The sequence below is a fragment of the Aedes albopictus genome, chromosome 1, assembly GCF_035046485.1.
Source record: "Aedes albopictus strain Foshan chromosome 1, AalbF5, whole genome shotgun sequence".
In the NCBI taxonomy this organism is placed as follows: Eukaryota; Metazoa; Arthropoda; class Insecta; order Diptera; family Culicidae; genus Aedes; species Aedes albopictus.
The window spans coordinates 87,880,334-87,893,484 of NC_085136.1; the positions used below are offsets into that span (position 1 = coordinate 87,880,334).

The 13,151-nt window shown below is 46.6% G+C and overlaps 1 protein-coding gene across 8 annotated transcripts in view; it reads left to right on the plus strand.

Moving 5' to 3' along the window:
- Window positions 1–13,151, plus strand: part of LOC109410157 (guanylate cyclase soluble subunit beta-1) — a 404,273-nt gene that overhangs the window by 168,221 nt on the left and 222,901 nt on the right. For 5 of the 8 annotated variants that reach the window (XM_062844940.1, XM_062844939.1, XM_029854717.2 and 2 more), the window contains exons 4-10: window positions 1,901–2,001; window positions 2,062–2,586; window positions 2,683–3,048; window positions 8,075–8,186; window positions 8,247–8,406; window positions 8,468–8,550; window positions 8,616–9,162. The exons of 2 other annotated variants lie outside the window; for them this stretch is intronic. In XM_062844940.1, the coding sequence (XP_062700924.1) occupies window positions 1,901–2,001; window positions 2,062–2,586; window positions 2,683–3,048; window positions 8,075–8,186; window positions 8,247–8,406; window positions 8,468–8,550; window positions 8,616–9,162 (1,894 nt within the window). The remainder of the gene's footprint in view (window positions 1–1,900; window positions 2,002–2,061; window positions 2,587–2,682; window positions 3,049–8,074; window positions 8,187–8,246; window positions 8,407–8,467; window positions 8,551–8,615; window positions 9,163–13,151) is intronic. One more of the 8 variants, XM_029854720.2, reaches the window with a different exon arrangement.

Here is a 13,151-nt window from a genome sequence, read left to right on the forward strand (position 1 = left end):
GCGCGTGGACTCGGAGAATGGCTGGTTCGGATGCGGTACAAGAGATGGTCCAGGGGTTCGAAATCGGTTTCGTAGGTCATGCCAGTGCCCTGCGTTCGAAATCGACCCTTACAGCGATTAATTGACCGCGGAGAGAACGTCCTGGTAGCGTTGCTGTCGTGGCGTCGGTCGGCTAGGGTGGATCCGAGCCTGCGGTTGGAAAGAAGTCCTCGGACAGGGCCGGGACAGGTGGAGGTTCCACTGTCAGCAACTCCTTCTAGTGTTAGCTGACAGAACCTGAACCTTCAGCAGGTCAAATTACAGTGCACGCAGTATCAGATCTTGATGCTTGCAAAACAGATGGGCGCGGGGATGGTGGTCGACCCTGCCCGCCTTCCGAGGACAAAGGGAGGTGTAAGGACCCCTCAAGAAACTGGCTAAGGTTACGCAGCAAACCTTGAGGGGCGATTTTAGAGAGATGTAGGGTTTGGCGCCAATGGGTGTAGTCCTGTCTTCAACTTTGCCTGTATGAAATCGTTCCCATTCCCACACTACCTGGACCTGGGCCGTTCAGGTATCTGGTGAGCAGAATTGCTTAGAGAAGGATAAAGAACTACTACCTAAGCACTGTCATTGCTCTGGCGGCCTTAATTGAGAAAAAAAATATAATCAGCTTATCCCATCTAACAACCTATAAATCTATTCCTTCGAAGAGCAGCATTTTTCTAGTTGGATAAAATTTATGGCTTAGACGTAAAACGGTCACTGTGCCAATAAACCCTCCAGGAACAGCCAGTGGATCAGTTTTATGACAACAACACATACACACAATTATGACTTCCGCCATCGTTTCCGTCTCCACTCACAATCTGATATTTATGGGCCAAGTTCAAGTTTATTCCAATCCACCATGAAGAGGGCAGCAGCAAAATAAACCCCTGTCACTACTTCCCTCGATTGATATCTCGTCTCTCCCGCACCCTCATTATTGCATTTAATAGAAGAGCTAATGAACACTGGCCGCCCAAGGCCACACCACCACTCACCGCCGTCCAACTAACTAGTCATCCGGGCAAACCGAAAAACCTCCAACCAACAACGAGCTGGCTGGCTGGATGAGGGGACATTAAGGGTTGTTGTGCTTTTATTGTTCTCCGTTTTGTATACTACCACCATCCGTTCCGTAGCCGCATCAACCACTAACTGGACGGGTCCCCCCGCCTCGCCTCATCCTCGCCAACATTTCATTATTTGTATGTGCCAAAGATAGGACATAGGATGTGAGGAATATGAACAACGCAGAGTACCGCCACTAGGGCATAATGCGATTAGGCCGTTTGTTCGTTCGTTGGGTCGCCACCCCTTTCTCCGGAGGATGGAGTTTTCTATTAAATATATCGAAGAATGGCCGACCACGACGCCAACTGCCACAACCAGCGAGCCGTGCCGCGCCAAATAGCCTGTTGTTATGCAATAGCTTCACAAAGACCGTGCCGCCCTCTATGTGTCAACGGCACCGTATGCGGCGCAAGACAGCAACGAACGGGTTAGCGAACAGATAATTATGAAATCATGGCATACTTCAAGGTTCTTAATTAAAGCGCCGATTATGGGCTTCTTCGGTTCTTTCTGCCCGCCGTGGAAGTGGAGCCCGAAGTGCTCTTCATCAACTCTGGTGACGTCTGGTGGTGGCGGCTGGTGGGGATGTGCGTGACATTTTGGGATTTTTTCAGCTCTTCCGACAATAAGCTGTTATGGATTGGCGGATGTTGTGCAAAAAAGTTTGTTTTTTTTTTAATTCAGGTCACGTTCCATTCGTGGGCGAAGATGCTTGGTGTGCAGTCCCGTGAAATTCGATTACCGGGCACTCAGTCATCACCGTATACTTATTTGAATATGCTTATTTTTCTTTCTTTCGCAGGAAGCAGGCTCAGGTCAACATGGAAGGCCAATTTCTGGTCCGACAGATCTACGAAGATGACATCACGTACAATCTGATAGAGGCCGCGGTGGATATTCTGAGTAAGAACGACCCTATAAATCACCATGATTGGCGACTGTAGTCTACACGTGTTTTTGCAGATATCCCCGCCGGCGACATCCTGGAATTGTTCGGCAAAACCTTTTTCGAGTTCTGCCAAGACTCCGGGTACGATAAGATCCTGCAGGTGCTCGGTGCAACGCCTCGAGATTTCCTCCAAAACCTGGACGCGTTACACGATCACCTGGGAACGCTGTACCCGGGAATGCGTGCGCCCTCGTTCCGGTGTACGGAAACGGACGGCCAGCTGGTGCTACACTACTACTCCGAACGGCCCGGACTGGAGCACATAGTGATAGGAATTGTCAAAGCCGTCGCATCGAAACTGCACGGCGTGGACGTCGAAATCAAGATCATCCGCCGGAAAGGTGACCCCATCGAAGTGCCCGCCTCCAATCCGGAGGAGAAACTGAAGTCACCTCCGCCTCCGGTGGTAGTTCCGAAACCAGTTCCTATCATCACCTCGGCCGATCCGGCCGTGCCCGAACTGGCCAACCTAGGTCTATGTAAACGAATACTAATGTCTAAAACGTACGGTGAATCTTGTATATCGAATAGACTGAATAGTACGTTGAACCCGCCGAAGTCCTGCGCTAGACGAACTGTAGTTCTAACATGTAGCTTCTTCTCTTATCTTTCCCCCTCTTAACCCCTCCCGCTAGATTTAGCAACCTCCCGAAGCTCGACAATGCTTGCACACCGCGCCGACCTACCTACGTCTTGCAATGGCAATAAACCTAGCTTAAGTAGTAGTCAAAACGGAAGCAATAGTAGACTGTACTCCGATGATAGCCAATCGACCACTAGCACTAACGGAACCAATCATTGTGATAGCAATCAACCCTCGGCGGCGACGGCGACAGCAACGACGGTAAAGTCCACGACCTCTGCGGGGAAGACCCCTCAGACGAACGTAGAACGTTCGGATCACATACAGTTTCTGATCACGGAAATCTCCGCACCGAAGACGCCCACCCGAAGGAGCGAAGACAAGGACCCCCAAACCGACTTCCAGCTGGTCGCAAAAGGTGAGACGAGACCACTCCACCACACTTCTCCAGAACATACAAGAGCAATATTCCGGAATTTCCAGGGGAAATTCTCCGGAATTTCCAGGGGAAATACTCCGGAATTCTTCCAGGAGAAATTCTCCGGAATTTCCAGGGGAAATTCTCCGGAATTTCCAGGGGAAATTCTCCGGAATTTCCAGGGGAAATTCTCCGGAATTTCCAAGGGAAATTCTTCGGAATTTTCAGAGAAAATTCTCCGGAATTTCTAGGGGAAATTCTCCGGAATTTCCAAGAGAAATTCTCCAGAATTTCCAGGGAAAATTCTCCAGAATTTCCAGGAGAAATTCTCCAGAATATCCAGGGAAAATTCTCCGGAATTTCCAGGGGAAATTCTCCGGAATTTCCAGGGGAAATTCTCCGGAATTTCCAGGGGTAATTCTCCGGAATTTCCAGGGGAAATTCTCCGGAATTTCCAGAGGAAATTCTCCGGAATTTCCAGGGGAAATTCTCCGGAATTTCCAGGGGAAATTCTCCGGAATTTCCAGGGGAAATTCTCCGGAATTTCCAGGGGAAATTCTCCGGAATTTCCAGGGGAAATTCTCCGGAATTTCCAGGGGAAATTCTCCGGAATTTCCAGGGGAAATTCTCCGGAATTTCCAGGGGAAATTCTCCGGAATTTCCAGGGGAAATTCTCCGGAATTTCCAGGGGAAATTCTCCGGAATTTCCAGGGGAAATTCTCCGGAATTTCCAGGGGAAATTCTCCGGAATTTCCAGGGGAAATTCTCCTGAATTTCCAGGGGAAATTCTCCGGAATTTCCAGGGGAAATTCTCCGGAATTTCCAGGGGAAATTCTCCGGAATTTCTAGGGGAAATTCTCCGGAATTTCCAAGGAAAATTCTCCGGAATTTCTAGGGGAAATTCTCCGGAATTTCCAAGGAAAATTCTCCGGAATTTCTAGGGGAAATTCACCGGAATTTCCAAGGGAAATTCTCCGGAATTTCCAGGGGAAATTCTCCGGAATTTCCAGGGGATATTCCATGGAATTTCCAGGGGAAATTCTCCGGAATTTCCAGGGAAAATTCTCCGGAATTTTCAGGGGAAATTCTCCGGAATTTCCAGGGGAAATTCTCCGGAATTTCCAGGGGAATTTCTCCGGAATTTCCAGGGGAATTTCTCCGGAATTTCCAGGGGAATTTCTCCGGAATTTCCAGGGGAAATTCTCCGGAAATTCCAGGGGAAATTCTCCGGAATTTCCAGGGGATATTCTCCGGAATTTCCAGGGGAAATTTTCCGGAATTTCCAGGGGAATTTCTCCGGAAATTCCAGGGGAATTTCTCCGGAATTTCCAGGGGAATTTCTCCGGAATTTCCAGGGGATATTCTCCGGAATTTCCAGGGGAAATTCTGCGGAATTTCCAGGGGAAATTCTCCGGAATTTCCAGGGGAAATTCTCCGGAATTTCCAGGGGAAATTCTCCGGAATTTCCAGGGGAAATTCTCCGGAATTTCCAGGGGAAATTCTCCGGAATTTCCAGGGGAAATTCTCCGGAATTTCCAGGGGAAATTCTCCGGAATTTCCAGGGGAAATTCTCCGGAATTTCCAGGGGAAATTCTCCGGAATTTCCAGGGGAAATTCTCCGGAATTTCCAGGGGAAATTCTCCGGAATTTCCAGGGGAAATTCTCCGGAATTTCCAGGGGAAATTCTCCGGAATTTCCAGGGGAAATTCTCCGGAATTTCCAGGGGAAATTCTCCGGAATTTCCAGGGGAAATTCTCCGGAATTTCCAGGGGAAATTCTCCGGAATTTCCAGGGGAAATTCTCCGGAATTTCCAGGGGAAATTCTCCGGAATAACCAGGGGAAATTCTCCAGAATTTCCAGGGGAAATTCTCCAGAATTTCCAGGGGAAATTCTCCAGAATTTCCAGGGGAAATTCTCCAGAATTTCCAGGGGAAATTCTCCAGAATTTCCAGGGGAAATTCTCCAGAATTTCCAGGGGAAATTCTCCAGAATTTCCAGGGGAAATTCTCCGGAATTTCCGGGGTAAATTCTTCGGAATTTCCGGGGGAAATTCTTCGGAATTTCCGGGGGAAATTCTTAGGAATTTCCGGGGGAAATTCTTCGGAATTTCCGGGGGAAATTCTTCGGAATTTCCGGGGGAAATTCTTCGGAATTTCCGGGGGAAGCTCTTCGGAATTTCCGATGAAAATTCTTCGGAATTTCCCGGGGGAATTTTTTTGGAATTTCCCGGGGGAAATTTTTCGGAATTTCCCGGGGGAAATTTTTCGGAATTTCCCGGGGGAAATTCTTCGGAATTTCCCGGGGGAAATTCTTCGGAATTTCCCGGGGGAAATTCTTCGGAATTTCCCGGGGGAAATTCTTCGGAATTTCCCGGGGGAAATTCTTCGGAATTTCCCGGGGGAAATTCTTCGGAATTTCCCGGGGGAAATTCTTCGGAATTTCCCGGGGGAAATTCTTCGGAATTTCCCGGGGGAAATTCTTCGGAATTTCCCGGGGGAAATTCTTCGGAATTTCCCGGGGGAAATTCTTCGGAATTTCCCGGGGGAAATTCTTCGGAATTTCCCGGGGGAAATTCTTCGGAATTTCCCGGGGGAAATTCTTCGGAATTTCCCGGGGGAAATTCTTCGGAATTTCCCGGGGGAAATTCTTCGGAATTTCCCGGGGGAAATTCTTCGGAATTTCCCGGGGGAAATTCTTCGGAATTTCCCGGGGGAAATTCTTCGGAATTTCCCGGGGGAAATTCTTCGGAATTTCCCGGGGGAAATTCTTCGGAATTTCCCGGGGGAAATTCTTCGGAATTTCCCGGGGGAAATTCTTCGGAATTTCCCGGGGGAAATTCTTCGGAATTTCCCGGGGGAAATTCTTCGGAATTTCCCGGGGGAAATTCTTCGGAATTTCCCGGGGGAAATTCTTCGGAATATTCCGGGGGAAATTCTTCGGAATTTCCCGGGGGAAATTCTTCGGAATTTCCCGGGGGAAATTCTTCGGAATTTCCCGGGGGAAATTCTTCGGAATTTCCCGGGGGAAATTCTTCGGAATTTCCCGGGGGAAATTCTTCGGAATTTCCCGGGGGAAATTCTTCGGAATTTCCCGGGGGAAATTCTTCGGAATTTCCCGGGGGAAATTCTTCGGAATTTCCCGGGGGAAATTCTTCGGAATTTCCCGGGGGAAATTCTTCGGAATTTCCCGGGGGAAATTCTTCCGAATTTCCCGGGGGAAATTCTTCGGAATTTCCCCGGGGGAAATTCTTCGGAATTTCCCGGGGGAAATTCTTCGGAATTTCCCGGGGGAAATTCTTCGGAATTTCCCGGGGGAAATTCTTCGGAATTTCCCGGGGGAAATTCTTCGGAATTTCCCGGGGGAAATTCTTCGGAATTTCCCGGGGGAAATTCTTCGGAATTTCCCGGGGGAAATTCTTCGGAATTTCCCGGGGGAAATTCTTCGGAATTTCCCGGGGGAAATTCTTCGGAATTTCCCGGGGGAAATTCTTCGGAATTTCCCGGGGGAAATTCTTCGGAATTTCCCGGGGGAAATTCTTCGGAATTTCCCGGGGGAAATTCTTCGGAATTTCCCGGGGGAAATTCTTCGGAATTTCCCGGGGGAAATTCTTCGGAATTTCCCCGGGGGAAATTCTTCGGAATTTCCCGGGGGAAATTCTTCGGAATTTCCCGGGGGAAATTCTTCGGAATTTCCCGGGGGAAATTCTTCGGAATTTCCCGGGGGAAATTCTTCGGAATTTCCCGGGGGAAATTCTTCGGAATTTCCCGGGGGAAATTCTTCGGAATTTCCCGGGGGAAATTCTTCGGAATTTCCCGGGGGAAATTCTTCGGAATTTCCCGGGGGAAATTCTTCGGAATTTCCCGGGGGAAATTCTTCGGAATTTCCCGGGGGAAATTCTTCGGAATTTCCCGGGGGAAATTCTTCGGAATTTCCCGGGGGAAATTCTTCGGAATTTCCCGGGGGAAATTCTTCGGAATTTCCCGGGGGAAATTCTTCGGAATTTCCCGGGGGAAATTCTTCGGAATTTCCCGGGGGAAATTCTTCGGAATTTCCCGGGGGAAATTCTTCGGAATTTCCCGGGGGAAATTCTTCGGAATTTCCCGGGGGAAATTCTTCGGAATTTCCCGGGGGAAATTCTTCGGAATTTCCCGGGGGAAATTCTTCGGAATTTCCCGGGGGAAATTCTTCCGAATTTCCCGGGGGAAATTCTTCCGAATTTCCCGGGGGAAATTCTTCGGAATTTCCCGGGGGAAATTCTTCGGAATTTCCCGGGGGAAATTCTTCCGAATTTCCCGGGGGAAATTCTTCCGAATTTCCCGGGGGAAATTCTTCCGAATTTCCCGGGGGAAATTCTTCCGAATTTCCCGGGGGAAATTCTTCGGAATTTCCCGGGGGAAATTCTTCGGAATTTCCCGGGGGAAATTCTTCGGAATTACCCGGGGGAAATTCTTCGGAATTTCCCGGGGGAAATTCTTCGGAATTTCCCGGGGGAAATTCTTCGGAATTTCCCGGGGGAAATTCTTCGGAATTTCCCGGGGGAAATTCTTCGGAATTTCCCGGGGGAAATTCTTCGGAATTTCCCGGGGGAAATTCTTCGGAATTTCCCGGGGGAAATTCTTCGGAATTTCCCGGGGGAAATTCTTCGGAATTTCCCGGGGGAAATTCTTCGGAATTTCCCGGGGGAAATTCTTCGGAATTTCCCGGGGGAAATTCGTCGGAATATCCAGGGGAAATTATCCGGGATTTCCAGAGGAAATTCTCCGGAATTTCCAGGGGAAATTCTCCGGAATTTCCAGGGGAAATTCCCCAGAATTTGCAGGGGAAATTCCCCAGAATTTGCAGGGGAAATTCTCCGGAATTTCCAGGGGAAATTCTCCGGAATTTCCAGGGGAAATTCTCCGGAATTTCCAGGGGAAATTCTCCGGAATTTCCAGGGGAAATTCATCGGAATTCCCAGGGGAAATTCTCCTCGGTCTGGTTCGTAAGAGATAATTCCTACAAAGGACCACTTGCTCTCTTTTGCAGAACCAATGATCTCTCCGACGACCTTTTGTAAAGTATTCCCCTTTCACCTGATGTTCAACCGGGATATGATCGTCGTACAAGCCGGCAAATCCGTCTCCCGAGTAATACCAAAGTGAGTTACCAATTTGTGTTCAAAACACTAGATCCAGATCTAAAGTTATCAATTTCCCAGAATCTCCGAGCAAAACTGCCGTCTGCTGACGATCTTCGAAGCCATCCGGCCCCATCTGGAACTCAGCTTTGGCAACATCCTGGCGCACATCAACACCATCTATGTGCTCAAGACCAAGGCGGGCGTAATGTCGATCAGCGAGAGATACCTAAGACTGAAGGTCGTCACGCTGATGTAGATCTGCTGAACTCCTTTACCACTGCTTCATTTTTCTATTTCAGGGTCAAATGATGTACATCCCGGAATCGGACCTTATCCTGTTCCAGTGCTACCCCAGCGTCATGAACCTGAACGATCTTACCAAGTAAGACCAATTTTCCCAAGCTCTTTAATATCTGCATTACATTGATTCCTCTATAACCGTAACAGAAAAGGCCTTCACATCTCGGACATCCCGCTGCACGACGCATCCCGCGATCTGGTCCTCCTGTCCGAACAGTTCGAAGCCGAGTACAAACTGACCACGAACCTGGAAATCCTGACCGATCGGCTGCAGCAGACCTACCGGGATCTGGAAAGTGAAAAGCAGAAAACCGATCGTCTTCTCTACTCGGTCCTCCCCAAAACCGTAGCGAACGAGCTGCGGCATCAACGGCCGGTGGCTCCCAAACGATACGACAGCGTCACCCTGATGTTCTCCGGTATCGTGGGCTTTGGACAGTACTGTTCGGCCAACACCGACGCCGAGGGAGCGATGAAGATCGTCAAGATGCTCAACGAGCTGTACACGGTGTTCGACGAGCTGACCGATTCGAAGAGTAATTCGAACATCTACAAGGTGGAAACGGTTGGCGACAAGTACATGGCCGTGTCGGGACTACCGGACGAGTGCGAGAACCACGCCAAGTGTATAGCACGCCTCGCGCTGGACATGATGGACATGGCCCGGAACGTCAAGATGGGGTCGGAGTCGGTGGTAAGTAGCACGTTTTATTATTATAAACCGTAGGGGAGCCATTGAAACCCCCTGAAATGTTCGCTCTTCCTGAAACGTCTTCCATTTTTTTTTTTAACCGCCTAAAATATCCCTGGAGATCCTCCGAAAATCCCCCGAAACAACCTCTTAAAAGCCCTCTAGACGTTACTCTGAAATTATAACAAAATTGCGTTGGTTTAGTAATGCATAGCTCGTTTACGATAGGCATCTCGATACTGTTGACCCTAATTAAGGCCTTTTTGAATTAAAAAAAAGACATTAGCGCGTTTCAGGCAGCGGAAGGGGTTATTATCGATGGGCGAGGCAATATTTATGGAAGAACAGTGTTTGTCATTCATTACTTGATTATGTCGTTAACTGCCAGCCAGTATGGATGAAACGCGGGGCGAACAAACATTAATTTCCGAAGTGTTATCAGATCATTCCCTTTCGTGGGCGTCTTATGACGTGGTAAAATTAATACTCATTATACAGGCTTTAAAGGGAAAGTGTCTTACGTTTTTGCTAAACTCCTACTAAACTAGCTCTGTCATTATCATTTTTTTTTCGGTAAAATTTATGAGCGAGTTTTCACAAGAGTTCTCAGTTCTCATACGGAACCAGTGGCCTTACTGTCTTGTCTTCTTGCATCGGAATTTGGTTTACCTAAAACAGGTATCCAAGAATTCCGCCAAAATTCTGTAACTAAGTCTGAAATCTATTAAAAGAAAATTTATGAAAAACCTTGCAACACATTGTTGCAGAATCTAACGCAGCTTATAAATTTTGGTGAACTCTCAGATTGGAGAGGTATCGTATCACGATCTTACTGGATCAAATTCAGCGTATTATCCGTACTATAAATATAAGCTTAATCAGTTTTCATGGTTTAGAAATAGTAATCGTTACTTACGTCTTACGTCTTCAATATAGTCTATCTAATTCCAAGTAATGTTATCAATTTGAATGTTTACGTCTTACTGAATGTTTACGTCTTACTGATCAATGTCCTGTTTTAGGTTACAACAATAGTGGGCACTTGCTGCTATAACTCAGTCAGTTTTGAACCGATTGACTTGACTTTTGAGACACGATAGGATACGCACAGTATCTAGAGACCGCCAGTTCAATTGGAATTTGCCCGACTTTTGTTGACTCTTTTCCTCAGGGGACTCTCGAACGATCGCTGGCTAAAAGTATATCGAAACAATACAAAAAAAATATTTACTCTAACTCCGGGATTTCGCCACTACTCTCCCAACTAAACTAAAAAAAAGGAAACCTTAAGTTCGCTCAAAATCGTTGAACGCTGTACGCAGTAGGCGAAACCTCGACATTCTAACTGAGTGAGAACCGGAAACCAAACTGAACACCGTAATTGGAGTGAATAACTCAGCACCGTTAAACGGAAGCAACTAAAACACAAACTCAACTAGATTTCAAACAATTACGCAAACTTAACATTATTAGCTCATTCGAGTTGGACTTAATGTTGTTCGATACGGAATGGAAATGAGCTACTTAATCATGGCCATGAATATAGAAAAAAGCTCGCGTACCTGCACAGGTTTTTCTTACTCGATGACTCGTTGACACGATGACTTGAAGGCTTGACACGATGGCGTCCTCGCTCCTCCTGATTGGCGGCAGCGATGGAGGTCGAGCTCGTGCGGTATGGCCGAAACTAAAGCTGCGGGGGTGAGTGGCGGCTGGGCGGAGGCCTTCCGACTTTGTGTAGGACGAGAACGTCCGGATTCGCCTTCCTCTTCAGAGGGAAGCCCCTTTTCCCAATCGACCCGGCTTCGCATACCTTTCTGCTATGACCGAGCAGAGTCACAGGAACTTCCAACCGTCGATTCAGGACTTGATCCTGCGTTCGTTGATTGGCGACGTACGGGGATCGCGTTCTCGCTTCGACGATCAAAGGGGGTTGTAGCTTAATGAAACACCCGGCGGTTAAGGTTTCGCTTCTCTTGACGAGCGACTTCACTCACCCTCGCTTAACTGCCTTCGAAAGGTGGGCCTTGACGGGTGCTCGAGCTCCAAAATGTCCGTGCTCCACGGACGGAAATGGCGGGCCCTGGTTTCGCCACAAAAGGATTCCCGATTCGACTCTGGCCGAATCCACAAATTCCAGCCTGTACCAAAAAGCGCTTCGCGCTGTAAAGTCCAACGCGAAATCACAAATATTTTTTTTGCAATTACGTGCCATAAGATTGCACTTTTCAATTGCCGAAACTGTGCAGAAACGGCCTACTTTTCTTGACTACCTCAAGAGTGCCGAAAAGTAGTACTTTTCAGCACTTTTAAGAGTGTCGAAAAGTACTACTTTTCGGCACCTTTGCAATGGTACAGTTTTCACAAGTTTCCTGAAGCACTAATGTTCTTCCGTACACATTTGTCTATTTGATGACTGCTCCTATGTCTGTACGGCAGATCGAACCTGAATAGAAGCGATTCCAATTCTGATTTGATCAGCCAAACAGACGTAGAGTTAGAAACAGCCGCACAAAAAACGCTCGCTGACGACGCGACTCCGAGTAGTTGGGACACTTATAAACATAGCCTACCTGATTGAAAAAAAATGGACTTTTGCGCATGGATGCTCGCACGTGGTCTTAGCTCTGACCTCTGTCTGAGCAGTCAGAAAAGATCGTACTTAAGGGTATTTTTCATAATTGCAAAAAATGTTGTATGCAACGCGTTGCAAAACTCGATTTTTTCAGCACTTGTCGTATTTATCGAACTCGGCAAGCCTCGTTGGATAAATGTACGACTCGTGCTGAAAAAATCATCATTTTGCAACTTGTTGCATAAATAACTATTCTATATCAATTTTTAACCACAATTTACAACAAATTACCTTTTTGTACGTTTCAATAAATTCACTATTATAAATTACACGGTTACAGTCAGACGTTGGCAACGGAAAACTGTCGAACAAGAGATTTATAGTTAAAATTAAAAGCACTAGAAACTCACCCCAATCACTAATTACCGTTATAGAAAAATTACCAATAAAACTTCAAACTGTAGAAAAACTTCAACTCAAAATCATTTAATAAACTTCGAACTCTCGCGATAACTTCTAATCACCAGCCGTACTTGAGCGATAATGATTGAGCTTCAGATCTATGGCAAGCATGAAACTTCATCTTGGTCTGAAATCTATTATTTCAAATTTTACGCCAAGCAATATTAGGATGGCGACATTGAGTTCACACCATCGGTGAGCCGACAAAAAACAAGTAGGTACATAAACCATTATAGTCAGGTTCGTGCCAAATTCATATTGGATATTACAGTTTACAGCACGATCTTAGTCAATGCACAATCCCGCAGTCGACATAAACAAATTCAAATGTTGTCGTGCTGATGACGTCATTTTGACTTTACTTAACGTTTCGTCCTAATCGATTTATAATTATATTACTCCAATTCAGTTTATTATTTTATTTTAAAAAGAGAAAAACATCAAAAGCTATAATTACATCAATATTACGAAGCCATATTATTTGTAAAAAATACGGAACGGTTGGTACGAGATGTCCCCGTTTTTCATTATGTATTATCCAATAACGCTACACAGTGGGCCTGGCCGTTTAATGTCAGTAATGTATTTCTGATACATTACAAACATTAATACACCGAGAAAATTTTCTACTCAATGACTGAGTTGGCCTTACTCAGAAATCGAGAAATCCTTTGTTTTCTCACTCAGCTTCGGCTAAAAGTGGGACAACCCATTGGCAATGGGTTGTCCCACTTTTAACAGAAACTGAGTAAGAAAACAAAGGATTTTTCGATTTCTGAGTAAGACCAACTCAGCCACTGAGTAGAAATTTTTCCCTGTGTAGACAAGAAAAATGGCAGATCGAAATCTGTCATTTTCCAGGATTCTTTCAAGTACTGGCTGTGTTAGTGTAGACTAGACTAGACTACACTAGTAAGAACTCCGATAGAGTAAGAACTGCCTGCTAATTCGACGT